This window comes from Thunnus albacares, chromosome 5 (genome assembly GCF_914725855.1).
Source record: "Thunnus albacares chromosome 5, fThuAlb1.1, whole genome shotgun sequence".
Lineage (NCBI taxonomy): Eukaryota > Metazoa > Chordata > Actinopteri > Scombriformes > Scombridae > Thunnus > Thunnus albacares.
In genome coordinates, this window is record NC_058110.1 from 24,893,649 (window position 1) to 24,912,252 (window position 18,604).

The 18,604-nt window shown below is 40.3% G+C and overlaps 1 protein-coding gene across 1 annotated transcript; it reads right to left on the bottom strand.

Moving 5' to 3' along the window:
• Positions 1-7,644: 7,644 nt before the first annotated feature.
• Positions 7,645-14,720, bottom strand: LOC122982468 (specifically androgen-regulated gene protein). Its single transcript, XM_044351777.1, has 4 exons — positions 14,512-14,720; positions 10,339-10,533; positions 9,559-9,721; positions 7,645-9,448 (listed from the first exon to the last, which is right to left on the bottom strand). Exons 2-4 carry the CDS (start codon positions 10,441-10,443, stop codon positions 7,878-7,880), a joined length of 1,839 nt encoding a protein of 612 aa, XP_044207712.1. The 5' UTR covers positions 10,444-10,533; positions 14,512-14,720; the 3' UTR covers positions 7,645-7,877.
• Positions 14,721-18,604: the final 3,884 nt, after the last annotated feature.

The following is an 18,604-nucleotide window of genomic DNA, read 5'->3' on the forward strand; positions in this document are numbered from 1 at the left end:
TCTTTTTTTTTTTTTTTGTTCAGTGAGAATTAACACACAGGTGCTGGTTGGATTGAAGGTGGGCCGGGGTTACCACGTGCACGGTGGGTCCGGCTCGTGCAGGTCACCTGGTCGGTGCCACCTGCGCAAAAAAAAAAAAAAAAAAAAAAAAAAAAAAAAGTGGCCCGTCACGTGGTGAAAGCAATGGCTGAAAGGGGGGTACAAGAGGGCGGATAGATTTATAAATGGCTCAGATGGAAAACAGTAATTGCCTGTAGATTGCATTTTGCTCTCATACTTAGCAAACTGCATGAGACAGTCCAACAAACCAATTCATTGGCTCGTGCACAGCATTGATTTCCATGTGATGATTGCTGTTACACCCCCTCATCTCACTGATGGAAGATTAATGTTGTCTTTAAAACAGATTGTCAACAACAAGTGTTGATATTTAGTAAAATCAACAGAATGTCGACACCACTCTTAACTATATCATCCAATTTGAGAGGAAAAAAATAAGATTCAAATTATCTTTATCCTATCTGCCGATACCTGCTCACTGAATGGAGCTAAAAGTTCAGCTGACAGAGTTGAGCACCAAATTAGCAAAACCTATATGAAAATGGAAAATGAAAACCTACAGTTTTTATTTTATATCTCAACTGATTTCCCTGCATATCATCCTCATCCCAAGGTCAATTGGGGCCCTTGAGCAATTTCATATCCCTGTCATAGCTGGAGCCAGTCCCCTGAAATCCACTTAACTGAGCTTGTAACTTGTATTAGAAAATATGCACATGAAGGGAAATTAGATTTTTAATACAAAAAAAAAAGTCCTGTTGATAATAGGTTATTATGTTGAATGAATAAACTATCCCAGCTGTTCAAAATACAGTTCAAGATGAATCAGTTCGTCAGGTATAATAGCTAACAATTATTGGAACGTTGATGAAAGCTCCATGATAATCACCAAAAACAAAAAACATGGATACAAATTATATTCTGTGTCATCTGGTTCCAAAACCATAACCAACGCCACATTATTCACTCTTCAGTATTGAGTATTGAGACATTGCCCGCAGGAGATTCAGCTCAACTGCCACATTCCCCTCATTGATTTTTGCTGCCAGCTCAGGATGACTAAAGCCTGCGTTGTTGTCAGAAGTCAGTAATATGGAGATTCACGGCATGAAGCCACAGGTGTGTGTATAAAGCACGTACAAATCGATTCATCCATAAACAAAATAAAGATGAAACTATATCAGCATGTTAAGAATTTCGAAGTCGAAGGAGGTTTAACTCGCTTTTCACTGCCAACCATCAGTCTTCCCTGCAAATCACTGATCATGATCTGTATGCACACCATTACCCCCCCCCCCCAAGACCTGAAGAGGAATGAGGCTTGAGGAGTTACATGAATCAAAACAGACCTTTCTCACATTACCAAGAGCACAACCCCACTGAGCTACTGTGCCACATTTCACCGGCAATGACATATGAAACATTTGTTTTCAGGATGCATCCTGCGGAGGAAAAAAAAAGCATCTGTATCCCCCACACCTGCTACCGCCTCCTGCATTATCACCTAAATTAATCAGATGTGTTGATGCATTTATGTTTGCTTTTCAACGTACGGGCAGATTCTACACTATAATTATCTTGCCTGCTCCCATGTGCAATTTTTTTCTTAATCAATTATAATTAGGGCTTCACAATGAGACTGATTGGAGATAACAACTCTACTTTCTTCAGACTATGCGGAGAATTTGAAATATACAATCTGAAAATTGTATGATGCCAGAAAGGGAGCGGAGAGGATTATTTTTCATTATCTTTAGCCAAATTTTGTCATTACCTGTCCTTAAAGATTCTAAGTCAAAATGTAACTACCTTAGATTCAAAGGCAGATATTTAATAAACAAAATAATTTCATATGGTTTCCCATGCTGCCTCCATATTTTTGCCAGGACCTAGGGGCCTCGATAAATAAGAGACTCAGTACAACACAATAACCTTTCGAGAATCCCTTTTTGCATCCGAAGAAGAAGCAAAAACATGTAAATCCGCAGCACAAAGTCAAGCAGTTCAATGTAATTAAAATAACATCCGTCAGGGATATGGAAATATCCCATGTCCCTGTGTCCAAATCTCTGGGTAATTGTGAGCACTTGTATAACCAAATGAGCTCAGAGTCACTTGGGGAGTTTGAGAAAGTCAGAACACGGTTGCCACAGAGCCTGAGTACAAGTCGCGCTGGAGGATCTGTACACTTTCCATGCCAACACTTCATTAAAGACAAAGGGCTGTGCACGGGCATCACACAGTGCACCAAACCCAAGCTATTTTTACACCGACAGACACACAAGGGAAGCCCAGGCAATGTTTAATTTATGATCCTCATCATGAAAAGGACTTCAGTTACACACTGGGTAAAGGGGAACGGGAGAGTGCGGAAGGTGTCGAGAGAGCAGTGAGGATCTTTCGCAGATGAGTCAACCGAAACTGCATCATATCACTTTTCAGGAAGTTTATGCAGTGTATTCATTATATTTTCTGCAGAGTAACTGACCACACCTGCCTTGACTTGTTTTGAATATGTGTATACTGTAGCACTTTTTTCTTTTTTGAATTTGAAGGTAATACAGTATCAGTGTGACTGTAACTTCTTCTTTCAAGAGTTTAAGCATGGCATTATTCAGGACTGTATGAAAAATGCATGATTATACCACATTTAACAACCGCCACACCTGTTCCATCTCCAACAACAAATCCCAAATCTGCCACTTTTCAGCAATCAGAAGGTAAGAAAATAAATTGTTTGAGGCAGTGTTGTTACAACCCACTTTTTATTTCGACTGGGAAATAGTGCATTCAGACAACGCTCCAACAGCTGTTCCTGTAAGATAAATGCAAGATGGATGCATGTTGGGAGGTGTCTGTGAGAGCCACCACTGTACTACACTGCATGCTAATGAACTGAGGAGTTAGGAGCCCCGCAGAGAGCTTAATGTTGTCTTCCAGATGGTCATACACAGGGACACATCACCTCAGCTCCTCATTTACTTTCTTCCGGTTCGACATTTATGCTCCCCAATTGTCTGAAAAATTTACGTGTGAAAATGCCAAAGCTCAGAGCTCAGAACTTTCCCCCCCTTTCGTCCCTTCTTTTTCCTCTCTGCAGGGGCTTCATATGTGAGGTTACCAACACCACCGCAGGCCCAGCAGGATCTCTTGGTACTCACCATGCCAGCACCACAGGGGAGCAGAGTGGCTTACTGAGTTCCACACTTTAGTACAGGCATCCCAGCGAAGGCTGTGGGCTTGCCCCAGGAATGCCTCCTGACCACAGCTTCAGTCACTGGCACTGACAGGGAGGGAGAGGGAGAGTGAAAAAGGAAATATAGTTATCAAGTTGGGAGAAAAAAAAAGAAGGTGTCACACACATCCACCCTAACTAAGTGATAGACTTAATCTTGCCTGTCAAAGACTAGTTTTGCAGCATCATGGTTGATGGATTCCAGTGGCACAAGAAGCAGTAGTAGTAGTGTTGCATTCGTATCACACCACTGGAAATGTCAGATGAGTTGAAACCTTCTAATGAGTGTTATCACCACAGTACCCTCAGGCTCGGGGATATGAGGGCTTGTTTTCCTCCCAAGTGAGAGCCTTTTTCATATTACCTGAACGTCGCTGCAGCAGGGAGGTAGACAAGATACGGACGGGCTTGTTAGCTGCGTGAGTGAGCGTGCGGGTGCTTGAGGGGATAAAGGCCTGTGCGCGAATTGCATCTGGTGTGTGTGTGTACATATGTAATCTACCGGACTCATCAAGATCAAATGAGACAGTGAGGGAGACATTGTCCTGTTAAGATCCTAAATTTAATCCTTGCTGATGAGCCCGTATCATTCAAAGTATCAATCATCATCATACAACAAAATTGAATTACAGTGCTTACTGCCTATCTGAATGCACACGCCAGCAAACACACCCACACAGAAGAGGTAGATAATACCCGTATATTTTAAGTAAACTCTTTTGATGACACAGAACTGGGCCGGGCATGCTTAAACCCCAGCACACTCAGCAGTGGCTCTGTGCCACTTTGTCTCCACTAATCCTCCATGATCAACTCATATGTGGAGAAAGGGACGAGGCTTTTTCAGACAGACAGTATGTAAGTATCTAAGTACAGAACAGGACCAGGGCAGTGGGGAAGTCCCATGAGCTCACTGTCTAGCCTGATAGTGCAGCAGCACGCCTACCTGCTCCAAATGCTAACACGAGGGAGTGTCTCGCAGGAGCTTTGCAGAGGTTCAGCTCATCTGTGTGTCATAAGATACCAAGATTATGGCCATGTTTAATTCCTCTTACCAGCGAAATGCCAAATCATGTCAGGCTCTCTCAGCTCAGCACCAGCGGTGATTAGGTTTAAGGGTCATTGTGACACTCTGATGAGTAAAACCTTCCAGCGGATCACCCACATTCAACACTAACATTCTTTGCTAATACTCTGACCTGAATCATTTCCTCTGGAAGCAACAAGATAAAGTGATTTTGTTTGGAAAGATTAAAAAAAATGCAGCCCAGATCATCAGAGTCACGCTCTTTCAAGCCCAGTCTGACCTCAAAAGCAATTTAAAAAATCTGTTAAAAAAATAACGTGTCCTTCTCACGACTACACGAATAAAGGTTTGTAACATTCAATTCCAAAAGTCTGAATGCAACAGGTCTTGTTTCCCTGACCAAAGCCAGTTTTATGAGATGTTTCATGGATCAACAGCTGCACCAAATTCATTTTAATTAGTGAATTAGAGAATTCCCAAAATCATTTTACATTTTGAAAGACTTAGCTTCAAAAAGACTTGTAAATATGAGGCAAATAAAATGGAAATTGAGTTAAAGTTATTGATTTGGGTTTTTTTTGTTGCATAGCATTGCTGGCAGTGAAAGTCCTGTTAATACATACTTATTTCCCTTTCGTAGAGTTAAATGGAAAACTGATTTGTAACCCCTTACCAAATACACAGCAAATGCAGTCTAATCCTCATTAATGTCCTTCAAAAACAATTTATCTGCTGTTATGACCTTATTTGATTCATATATCAGGTTGGTGAGAGGACTTAAATAATCTTCCAGAGAATAGAAATCATCAAAAAATTATGAAATGTATGCAAACACAAGACATCTGTTTCAGTGTTAATTCATGCATGCATGCATGCAAAAAAAAAAAAAGTATCATGCACTACTTTCCACCGTTTACACTCTTCACACTATTTTTTGATCCATGTCAGTTGTGATATGCAGAATAAGTAGCAATGTCTAAATTCATCAGTTTTCTCTGCAAAAAGAGTTGAATCTGTGTATTCATCAGCATGTGATGTGAAAATATGCATATTATGTTGTGCTCTGCTCACAGTATGGTTGGTAACACTGGTACACACACACACACACACACACACACACACACACACACACACACACACACACACACACGAATCTGGACTGCCCTCTAGTGGTCAGGCTGTCTCGGCAGAATGTTACACAGGTGTTCACAGGTTCACCAACCAGACCTCATTTTGCAGCTGCAACAAGCTGCAAACAATCAGCTACATTTTATATAGCTCTACTTAATGAACATATTATGTCATAAGGTTGTAGCCTCGTTGTGATTACATGACATTGTTGCATAGTGATTACTATAAAGCCAAAAAGAGGTCATAAAACATCTGTTTCTGTTTATTTCTTTAATCTTAAATTTCATCTTTGTAACTTCATCACACTGAGAATGCAGGAAACTAGGGAAGGTACGCAGACTGATATGGTATGTTATTCATAGCAGCTGATCTATGATGCCTACTAGGATGACAGTGAAAGTGACAGGAGCTGTCACTGAGTCCTTGTCAGTCAGGTCTGCTGGCAGCGGGACAACAGGCGGAGAAGGTGGAGAGGAACGATATCTCACATACCAGCATGCCACAGAGAAGCACAAAGCAGCCTGTGTTGGTTTGACAGCACGTAGCTGCTTCATCTTCTGTTACTATAAAAGAGAATATTCGCTATAAGCCGCACTCACACTGCAGCAGAGAAATGAAACTCTACCTACTCCTGCCTTTGGGGGTCTTATAAGCACAATAAGTAGTGTCTAATTAATGTTTTTATTGCAAATTATGCACATGCGCTTTATCTTTAAACTAAACTATTCAAAAGAATATTCAAACAACTTGGCTATTGTTAAAAGTTTCCCCTGACAGATAGTAATCAGAGGTTTACTTCCTTAGGAAAAATGTGTGAAAAGATAAACATATGAAAATATTCTATTTATAGATAATGGATTAAATGCAGAAGAAATCCTCACACACAGGACCCACACATGAAGTGGCACTTGGCACAGATGCAGTTATTCAGAAACACACACACACATCCAGGTGACACCCAGATCAATAAAAGATAAGAGTAATTATTATCAATTTGGACACACTATGTTGCTCCAGTGGTGAAATTCTGGTAAGCCTTTGATGTGGCTGCCTTCCAACATAGACTAAGGAGTTATGTTCTAGTCCAAAAATGGAAAAATGAAACCCACTCCAGTCAAGTTGATTCGAAAACTTCTGCTGTGTTCTCTACAAACTCTGGTGCAAATACATATTCACAGAAATATCTTCCAAATAGAGCTTAATTTTCACAGCAGTAGTTGACCTTAAGAACAAATTACAGGAAAGCGCAAATCTATTTGTCTCTAAAAGCTTGCAGCAGTGATAAAATGTTTTTCAGACCGACCGTTGGCTTGTAAATGTGCCACCATGAGCAGAAAAGGTGTTGCATAAACGGCTACACCAGGAGGTTAGAAAACAGGTTGCACCAGTTCTCTCCTCATCACATCAGATAAAGGTGCTGCAGCTGAGTGCAAAAACCGGTGCCTCAATTTTTTGATTTGACATGACACATGAGGGTGCTTTAGATGCCACCAAAGGAAAACAAATATGACATATTACAATTGCACGTAAAGGAAATTTGTGACTTGCAGACTATGTAGGTACAGTGTGTAATCAAAACAATTATAATAATGCTTGTAATTAAAGTTGTTCAATCTGCTCACGTACAACTGACATACACACTGTGACACTGCACATAGCTGCTATGTAACAGACTTATGAGTTTTGACATGTGCGTCACTATGCAACCATGCAAACCACATGTTTCAGATTCTTATCACTTACTGGCCACTGACTGTGTGCTTTGAGTAACAGTAAGGTAAGTTCTAGCAATGCAGGACATACTCTACAATTACTATCATTTACACCTTCCAATTCTGATGCACTGACACACTGCACTGAGCAAACAGGCTCAATGCAGTCTTAAATACACAAAACTCTGCATTTTAGTACTTTCTATGACAAAAGTTCCTGTGGTCAACAAAGTGGGACTAATAATTTCATTAGAGATTAGGAAACGAAAGTATTACCAACAGTGACCTTTGAAAAAAGGAGAACTATGAGGGGAACCAACCTCACAGTGGTGTCACCGAAACAAAGAGTCACTTGTGAGAGCAGACAATGACATGGAAATACCTGTAGATCACAAGACACGTGTCAAAATGACAAAAAAATCCATCACTGTCTCTAAAAAGTAACAGTATTTAATTTACAAAAAAACCCACAGCTACAGTCAGAGAGTTAGTAGTTTTATGAGAAATACAACACTGTATATATGGCTGTACAAGTAACAAATAGATGCAAGTGTCGGCATGACATCCATGTGAGGCAGTCTCTGGTTATAATAGCTTAATGCAGTTAAAATGAAAATGCATAAATATGTTGCTAAGCTGCTTCCCGAAAGTTTTGTAATGTCTTCATCAATCAATGTGGTATGTTTCTTTAAATATAGTTGTAAGATTTGCCTCAGTCCCTGAGCAGTCCTAGTTTCTTCAGAGCCTCGCGGCGGTTCTCTCCATTTTCTGCACGAGGGCAGATCAGCACACTGATACCTTGCGATCGAGGCAGCTTCTGAGAGTCTCCGGAGTGCTGGAAGACAGTGCGGGCAGGCAGGGACATCCGTGACTCCGGGTCTTTGCTGGTGGGATGGCCCGCCTGCACACCCTCTCCGTGATCACTTGAGAACTCTTTCCTACTCCCCAAAGAGGCAGGGCGCGGCCGATTGTTACGCAGCTGACTGAGGCTCTGCGCACCGCTGACGCCCTGATCGGACTCGATGGATCCTTGAGTAGCGATATAGCTGCTTAGACCCAGACCAGAACGCTCCAAGGTGGCTGATTTGACACCAGTTTTCCTAGGTGGGGTTAGCTGTTTGACCAGAGCAGGAGGGGTCTGAGGAGGGGTCTTCGCCTGTGCATTAACTGTGGCCTTTAAAACATCTTTGACAGCGATCATTTCAGTATCTGATGAGGGACGTCCATCACTGAAAGCAGCAGGTGCTGGAAGAATATCAGGAGCTGCAGGAGTAGCTGATGGTGCAGGGACAGAGGCAGGCGGTGTGCTGTTCACATGGGTGTAAGATGGTGTCAAGGGTGGTGTATGTGAAGCTGCTGGGCTGATTGGAGAAGGAGGAGATGCCCATGACTTTCGAGTTTTGGGTGAAAGTTTGGGGCTCAGGGTGGGGCCTGATTCTGTGTCATCACTTTTAAGCAAGCCAAGCTTTCGGAGGGCCTCAATGCGGACTCTCTGAGGGTCCAACAACTGTCGGTCACTGCTAGCGGGGACCGAATGAACCAAGTTGCCATCAGAGCCTGGCACCGATGCCTTGTGTGACTTCAGAATAATGTTGGCAGGAAGCTTCTTGGGCTTAGGGGCCACAGCAGGTGGACTTCTGGGCTCTGCTGTCTCAGAGGGAGGGCTCATTAGAGGACCAGAGGCAACTGCTGGTGGATTAAGACTGGCAGGCACTTCGGATGAGGGCTTGTTTGGAGGTTCCTGTGTCACAGGGGTGCTCACTGAAGTTGTCTTTGCAGAGGCTCTCGGGTGTAGCTGCTCCAAGTCGATAGATGTTGCTGGCCTATTATTAGATGCCCCTGCAAATGGAGGAAGTTGTTTTTCTTTCTCTGGCTGTGGAAGAGGGTCTGGTTCATCCATGAAGTCTGAGGGAGGGGGGATCAGACCCAGATCTATGTCAGAGGCCTTAGTGGACTGAGCTGTAGGGACACACTGAGAATTGCCAGATCCATCAGTGGATGAACCCAACACCTCAGTCTGAGTAGTTGGTGAGGAGACTTTGTGGCCAGTAACTGATTCAGGGACTGGAGGTTTTTGTTGAGTCATGAGGTTTATTGATGAAGAAGCTGCTGTGGACTGTGGTTCAGAGGTTTGACTCAGAGCATGATGCTCAGCTTTGTCTTCAGTGGTTAATGCTCTGGATCCAGGCTCTGCTGATAAGTGAACAAGTGGTGTGGGAACTCCACAAATGAGAAATGATTTCTGGTCTCTTACGGATTCATCAGACTTGACACCGGAAATATCTAAAAAACAAAAGAGTAATCACTGCTGTTAGTGTTGAATTCATTGCTGTTGTTTTAGTGTGAAATGCAAAACAGAATATTTAATGACATGAGCAGCCATTCGTATTTACCCTCTACTTTCATCAGACTCATTTTTTCTGCCAGGTGCCCAGAATCTGGTTCATCGTTGGATAAGCCGCTGTCCTCCTGTACTTCCAGCGCCTCAATTGTTTCCTCCAGATACATGAGACATGCCCTCTCTTCTGCAGATAAGTGCTCCATACTGTCATCACTCTGCACACAAAATAAATGCGACTGAAAAAACTATTGCATTTCGACTATGAACAGGCAATAAATTTCTCAACTCGTCAGCAATCTGTCTCTCCCATTGAACCTTAAACATGGCCATGAGAGACGGGAGAGGAACAATAGGTCAAAATTGTTTAGTGTTCAAACAGCTGCAAAGGAATGACAAATTATACGGCTCCTGTCATGTTCTTGGCCATCTTTCACTCTATATTGGCTTGTCAGGAGAATTTATTTCAGGTGACTGCAGTTGCCTGTGAACAGCTTGAGATCTTCTCCCCTCTGGTCGTCTTAAAAGAACACTCACAAATCTGGCTGAAACCCCCTGAGCAAACATGAGAGAATTTCACTTCAAACAGGTTCACTTCATCTCATCATCTTTCATTTAACCTTCTCCTGTGGGCTGTAAATGTCCACACAGACGTCATTAAAAACTGAACACAAATGTCAGTTCTTTATTTCCCCATTCCAACCAAGGACAGTAGTGCTGTCAAAACTAGTGTTTATTGAGATACACCAGAGGAAACTAGTAAGAGTAAAATATGTCAAACTGATAAGAAACTGGGACAGAGGAATGAGATGAGGGTATCCGCAGCAGCACTCACATAGCCAGAGTTCATGCTGATTACACTGTCGCAGCTCCCAGCACTGTCCATATTGCTCAAGGATTCCATGGCAACGCCGCCTGGCCACGTGTCACTCTTCGGCATTGCACAAGGAAGAGGATGAGGGCAGGACCGGGGCTTCACGGTCCTCTTATGATTGTGTAAATTTCACCAAGGATCAGTCTGAGGAAGAATCTGAAAGGTCAAGGAGAAACAGGGTAAAAACTGGAATCAGAGAAAATCTCCAGTTGTAGTGCTGCTACCTTGACAACATATTACAAGTTCATTTAATTGAACACAATTTACTTCCAAGTACTTCCCACAACTGGTAAACATGAGAGGAAGCCATAGTCTGAGGCTGAAAATAGCTCGCAGAATTAGTTTGTCAACATCACAGCGACAACTGTTAATTTGTGTGATAAATGAAAGCCATTAATGAAAGCTGATAGTTAAATGATCCTCATAATGTAATAACTCCCCTATTAATGTAACAAAAGGCATTTGAAATGCCAAAAGTGCTGTCACAGTCACTGTGATATATTAAAACGCAACCAGTTATGCTAGTCGAGCCATTACATAAATCAATGTATGAGCTGGTAATAAAATGTATTTACTCATAAAATATGGCCATGATTCATGTGCAGTCCTGAGATTATTGGGGTTTTGGTATGTTGACATGAAGGCTGATATTTGTGTAATGCAAAACATTTTAGTTAGTTATAAGTTATATCACTTATTCACATATTCATCCCTTTCTTAAATGTGGAACAGTTGATAACCAAATGAATGATTGTGAGTAGAGCTCCAACCATTAATTGTGTAGTTGCCAACTATTAAATTAATTGGCAACTATTTTGGTGATCGATTCATCGTTTTGAGTCATTTTTTTAAGAAGAAAATTTCCAAATTCTCTGATTCTAGCTCTCTAATGTGAATATTTTCTGGTTTCTTTAGTCGTCTATGACAGTAAACTGAATATATTTGGGTCATGGACTGTTGGTTGGAACAAAACTAGATATCTGAGGACGTCACCTTTGGCTTGATTGAAATTTATGGACCAAACAACTAATCAATTAATCAAGAAAATAATCTACTATTAATTGAAAATTTAAATAATTGTTAGTTGCAGCCCTAATTGTGAGTGGAATCTTTGCCATTGTTCCTTCATCTGTTTCATTTTAGAAAGGTGACATTAAGTTTTGAAAGAGGAACTATATCATTCTTCCTCTTCCTCAATTAAAAGTTGAATTTACAGGTAATAAAACACACCCTTGCTTAATTCAACTGCCTTACGTTGTCTGGTATAACCAGTATGAACCAATGAACATTAATAAACTTTAGATAGATTCTGCTGTATACTGAGTCAGTTCACTGACTTCTTCTCTTCTCTTGTCATTATTTTGGTGCAAACAGACATATAACTTCAACAAAATGACATGATTATTCATATTATTTTAGGTTTACTACTTTAGTAGCTGTCGGTAGACCTGCATTCAAATTATTCCAGTAACAGAAAGCAGGAAGAGGATATTTTTTTGCATGGTAGCACTCCAGAAATGCTGTGCACATAATCTGTATTCATACAGCGATGCTTAAAACATTGTTTATTAACTGTCATTCCAGTCACTATGATCCAGCCATCAAGAGAGAAATGTTCATCTTAGTTGATGAATACGCCTTCACACACACACACACACACACACATACACACACACGCTTGACGTCATGTAGAATCTGCATAAAGACAGTTGATATGCTGTGTTATGTTACAACGCTACACAGCTTACTTTTGTTTCCTGCTTATTATCCTTTGCATATTACCACTGACAGGTCAGGCATGAGGAAAGTGTGTCAACCAAAAACTCAAAGGATTATTACTGGCTCTTCATTTAGCGTGCTATTCTCCTTATCTGGTGAAGTGATACAAGAAGAGGGATTTTCTAAATCCTCACTAATAGACGGCTGATTTAGACACACATACCCATCAGTAAGTGAAGTCACAAAACCTTGGAGAAAGGGCCACTTAAAGCAAAGCTCTGTCCTCCTTACTTTCCCTTTCAAGAGCTTAACATGTATTAGTACGTGCCAAAGGCAAATACCACAACAATGAAGAAAAGTTGAGACATAAAGGTACAATATTTGATGAAGTCGAGTTAAGACTCTGTAGTGGATTTTGGCTAAATAGGTCACAGAAATGTATTATACTGTATCCCATGATAAAGGCTTTACAACCTGTTATATGGCTTATTCATCACGTAGCTGCACCCACACAATCGGGTTCAGGTGTGTGTGTGAGAAGCAGAAGAAAGCTAACTTTATTGTTCTCTTATCTCAGAGAACATTTGATTAAATATATGAGAGCAACGTAATTAAAGTTTCCCTTTATGAGTCAGTGCCACTGCTACCTGAGGTCTATGATCCTAACTGCATGAAGGCTGGGAGTTATAATTACTGGGTCATGAAGTTGATCCAGGTACAAACACTCATTCAGTGTTTTTGTCCACCACAAACAATGTGTCCCTCTGTCAGTACAAGACAGTTCGAATTTCAATTATGTGTGATTCAAGATGTGTTTTTTTCTTGGACTACGTGTATATTTCGTTACGGCAGCTTAAACAAGGTGAGGAGATTAAGCAGAGGAATTTTAGAAATGCAAGATAATGATGATAAAACAAAGCTCCCCTGAAGTTTATTGAGGCAGCATTTCAGAGGCAGCAGATTCAAGTATTTTTGGGCTCAATATATTGACTACTTTTAGGTAAAAAAAAAAAAAAAAAAAAAAAAAGAAAAAATATGTAAACAACTCAGTATGTTTCCACCAGAAACGTGGATAAACCGTTCCAAAATATAATATCACTTGTAAATTGAGTCAGCCAAGTGTGTCGTCTGGTGATCTTTTATTGACTTTACAGCTCTGCCAAGAGCAATGACATTTTTGGCCTTTTGCCTTGAACACACAGCAAGGACAGTTGGGGAAAAAACCTGATCACCAACACCCACATTCACACATGTTTTCTGCAAACAAAAGCTAGTTGACAAAGCACCCACTGGTTTCCCAGTGAACGCTTTAGCCACTAATTACAGTCCCTCCTATTAGGGCATTCAGATCAGCAGAGAGAGAGAGAGAAACAGACAAATGTCCAGGCTTTAGCAGTTAACACCTCTCAAACCTGAACAAGGCAACAAACCTGCAGGGCGGCAGTTGGAAAACTCACTACACCCACAGCTGAGTCAGGATTTAATAGTGACAGGAATGTCACTTTGCTTGCTTCCATGTCTTAATGACAACTCTTAAATTCAGCCGAGCGCTCTGATGTGACTGGGCGTTTCACTTAAATTACAACTCAGCTTTGATAAAGGGGAGGATCAACTCCAGGTCTTTAATGTGATTACTGTGAGAACAGCTGCGCAGTTTATGAGCCAGAGTTACAATCACAGGAATCATCAGTTAGAGTCTGTGATGACAAATTACAAGAAGGGGGGGAGGGGAGGAGGGGGGTCCAAAAATGTGAAGTATGTGTTCAAGGGCAGCCAGACTGAGAACTGGTTTAATAATTAACAGTAAACAAAAGTTCATGGTGAACACCATGTTGTGCAACTCACAACCTGCTGGAGTGCACAGAAATATTTCATTAATGTTTAGCTTGGCACCTTGTCCCACTTAAACGACTATTATTGACATTTAGTTGCAAATATTTGCACTTTCCCTGACTCATTGTCTACTCACTAAACCACAAAATATTCAGTGATTAAACTCTTATGATCCATGAGTTATCTTTCGAAAGAAATACATGCTTCCATGAAGTATGAACGGTGATTGGTTATTCTGGTCATATGTGGGACTATTTAATACTAGCAGTTCTTTTTTTCTGAGGACTTGATTCTCCATTTTCATTCAACTCATCTCAACTGAGGCAGGATGACATTATCTGTCAAATATTGTCACCCACACCCATAATCCCTCATCAGCTACAGGAAAAATAAAATACAAGTATGAACAGTATGACTGGAGATCATAGTTTGTTCTTACCAAATGACTCACACTCACCAGTCTAAACAAGGGTGATTAAAATGAAAAACACATTGATTTATAGTTTTTAAATACTTAAACAACTTTTTCCTCGTAACTAGTTCCTCCTCTGTATCCATGAATAAAACAAACATCGCACTCACTTCCAACGGAATGATTTCCTGATAATTGACCGGAGATGTTGGAGAAATGAAGTCGTGCAGCTGTGCGGACAGAAACGAGCTGTTTCCAGATGTCAGTCCATCGCGGCGGCGGCGGCGGCGGCGGCGGTGCACCTCACTCCCCTCCGGCAGCTGCACTGTTCCTGGAAGCACAAACTACACGAAGAGAAGTGACAGGAGGAACAGGTGGGAAATAATTGCACCCAGGTGAGCCAATTAGCTTTCCGGACAGGTTGGTGCGCGGCCAATCAGGGAACGTCTGACTGGGACGTTTTCAAAGAAGAGCCAATCGACTAACAGTCTCCTGTATATTTATTCCCCATAGCAGAAGTAGAAAAAATAACTTATATAAGTCATGTTCAGTGTATATGAGTCACTGGCAAAACATCGTGTGTATAAATATTTAAAATAATAAGAGAAATTTTGTCATTTGTTTTAATTTAATCTAATTGTATAATAATCCATGTCAAGCAAATTGAACAAACTGCCTTCACAGAACTCATTTACAATCAGTAATTTATCAGGTGTGAACTGACAAGTGTCAACATCAGTGTCTAGATATAAAACCAGTACCACTTTCTGATAAGACACACTGGTTTATAAGTAGTAATCAATGGTTATATGAATGCTATAACAATAAAATAATGTAATGATGCGTCATAGATCAGTTATAATCCAGTAATAAGAACAACTTTGTGAAATATCAGTTTATCATCCTGCATGTGACACTTGTTTTAAGCTCTTAAATTAATGAGGGAGACCCTTCAATTTATTGTTAACTAATTAACAACATTTACTACTGTTGACTGGATGGATTGATCCGGTATTTAATGTCTGCAATGAACTTTGTAGTCTGTTTTTGAAAAGTGCCCTAAAAATAAAGTTATTATTACTATCATTACCGATTATTAATGACTTATTAACATTCTTAACTGCAGACTTGTTGGCTTATTAGAAAGCAAGAAACCCCTGAGTTTTTATTAACAATTATAAATTCATTACTTCTGAATAGACAGAATACACACAAGCTGATAATTCCAAACTTGTTACTGTTAATGGCTTAAAATAAATGTTTAAAGCATTGTATTTTCTGCATGTAGAGTTCTTTGCTACAAAGTGGAACCATAAAATGGTGCCTTGTTCTCTCATGTGGGCCTATCCTTAAAAAAACATACATTACATGACTTGTCCTACTAAATATTTGTATTGTTTATAGGCTGGGCGCTGTAGAGTCTACGTCAGTTTGTGAATGTTGGAGTGCAATATCAGCCTCACAATCAGCCACACTGATCTGTTTTCCAGGAACAGCAGAATACATCTCTGACGTCTGTCACATATCTATGAAAATGAGCAGAGTTGTAAATTCATTTTCCCAACTGATCTGTTGTTGTGTTGATGTTTTCATGTCAGCCAGTGATGTCACGTCACAAGAACTGGGTGATTTAAAGGTAATTTCATCCATTACTTTGTAAATGGTTCAAGTGTGAGACAAAATAGCAATAAGATGAAATTAAATAACATTATGGCATATTTGCAATAATCAATTTAACATTTTGGGTAAAATCTTCACAGTACAATAAAAACTATTACACTCAAATGTCACACTGGAAGTATTGTACGTTTTACTGCGGAGCTGTCAGAAGAGTGGAGAGAATAAAAGAAATCAGTGTTTCAACCTAATAATAAATCTGAAGATGAGACATTTGTCTCTGAAGAATGACAGACCACCATCTCCTGCTAGAGTCAGTTATAAAAATAAACAGGGTTTCATCATCTCTTTACACAAACTCCAGAGTTATTTTGAAGCGACTGTTATTGGAGTATTTGTTGTTGCATTTAAATTAAAGCTCCAGTAATCTCCTTCTGTTGATTTGTTTTCCATTCTAACAAAGCAAAAAAAAAAAAAAATGTCAATGAACATCCTGGTGCTGGAGCAATTTAAAAAAAGTACAATATTTGAATTAACCTCAGCTAATTAAAGTAAGTCAACAGAACACGGTGACTTTGTTCTTTTTTTCAACATTAAGTTTCAAATGAGCAAATACTTTTAAAAGTTTGTAACAGGCTCACTTCAGGTTAAATGGAACCAGTAGGACCCTAACTCCAAAAATAAACCTAATCATATAACGTCTGGAAGGTTTTAGTGCAAAGAAATATACTGTAGCAGCATGTTTGTTCCTAATGTCACTACAGCTGGTATCTAATGCAGCAGCTTGCTGTTTAGACTGACAGAATAAGCTGTGTTGATATTATACTGTCAGCTGTATCTGGACCTCTGTTGCTTAATCTCTTGTAGTTGGTTTCGGTTTCCTGCACTGACTGTGAGCTGCCGCTGTCCATCCATCAGCAGAGAAGGGTTTATGAGATGGACGTGGAGGGTGGAGACCAAACATTTCATCCTGGCACATCCACTGACCTTGTTTGTCCTCTGACAAATCAAAACACTTTGAAGGCGTATATATACACTGTGAAGCCTTAGCTGTGAGACCTGCAGTAGAACTGGAAATCTGAAAGGAAATTCAGCAAAAGTTGGGATCCGTGTCTGAAATAAAAGAAAATGCAAAAGGTTCCATGGTAACGATAAAAAAAGAGCAAATAAAAAGTCAACAGGGACAACATTTCTAATTGCTCCATTTATTAGTTGTACAATTATGAAAAATAATCATAAAAAAGACTGGAAGCCCAAGATTATTTACAATCTTTTTTTTTTTCTTCTGAAGTGAGGTCCCTCTTCTGAGTCATTGTTTTCTCAGCCTTTTTTCTTTTAAATCACAGGGTATTTATTCACGATATGTTTAACTTTATAAGACAGTCCTTTTCTCTCTTTTGACAAACGTCAAAAAAATTACATACGTACATACATATACATATATATATATATATATGGATATCTATAAAAGCAAAAATCATTCAAGTATCAAAATACAGACTGCTAGATTCATGTACAATATCATTCTCATCATTATTGTCATCAGATTAGTCCCAAAATATCTCTCCTGATCCTCAGCAATGTGCAAAAGCAGAATGGGACCAGGCTGATGGCTGAAGGTGCCGACAACCAGTGAGCTGAAGACAGTGTACCATAGAGTTATCGTACTGGCCTGACAACGTACCACATATACAACAGTTAAATCAAAAACGACCTGACTATGTACCCATATACACATCGGCTGACCAAAAAGTACCATTAACAGTCAACATACTGGGAGTTAGCTAGGAGAAACATGCTGTGCCCTATTGTTCTGTTCTGCAGCTAAAATCTAAAGATGTACCAGCCTGCATGGCAGGTTTGGTGAATAATCTTGTGTAGATTAACTGAACAAAGGAGCAGGGAAGGAGAGAAACTGCAGAGAACCACACCTGATCCAGTTCCCGCATTAGGACACGTCATTGTCCAATAAAACAATAAAAACATACAAAAACAAACAAAAAATTACAACTTTCAAATCAAATAAAAGCCACCCCCTGTTATATTACTATAAAACAGTCTTTGTAGTGTTTGTTTCTCTGCCCCTTCGTCCTTTAAGTTTGGTTAGAGAATTCCTCCCGTGCAAGATTACATTATTTATCACAGTTATACATGTATGTTGTGGATGAGATGGTCATGAGGAGACGCTACTATTTGGATACAGGACGAATAATCCAGGAAGGAGTGTGTACCTACAGTTGTGAGGTCTCTTGTCTGATGCCTCAGTTTGTACCTTCGTGTCATAACAGAAAACATGTAGTTCCTCATCTCAGCTACTTCCCCTTTAACTACAAGTTCTGCATTGAAACCTACAGGTACATTTCCTGAAAGAGTGAACACAAACCCTCTGTGAGGGCAGACTGATAGCTGTTGGGAGGCCACAATTCATTTCTCAGGAAATGCAAAGAGCATGACAACCATCACTTTCTGATGGACAGGACGCTAGATGGAGGTGTGTGTGCATGTGTGTGTGTGTGTGTGTGTGTACAGTGAGCGATGATGAAGTCGGTGAGGTCAGATGAACTGATGGACCGTGCAGTGTTGAGAGCTTTGTACACGTTTCTCTCCGGGCCCACTCCACCCCCCTTCCCCACCCACCCACCCACC

Excerpts from the sequence above, each read along its gene's own strand:
- LOC122982468 (XM_044351777.1), bottom strand. The coding sequence starts at position 10,443 with ATGCCGAAGAGTGACACGTGGCCAGGCGGCGTTGCCATGGAATCCTTG. Across the intron at positions 9,722-10,338 it reads TCAGCATGAACTCTGGCTAT|AGTGATGACAGTATGGAGCA; the intron begins GTGAGTGCTGCT and ends TTTTGTGTGCAG. Across the intron at positions 9,449-9,558 it reads GAGTCTGATGAAAGTAGAGG|ATATTTCCGGTGTCAAGTCT; the intron begins GTAAATACGAAT and ends TTTGTTTTTTAG.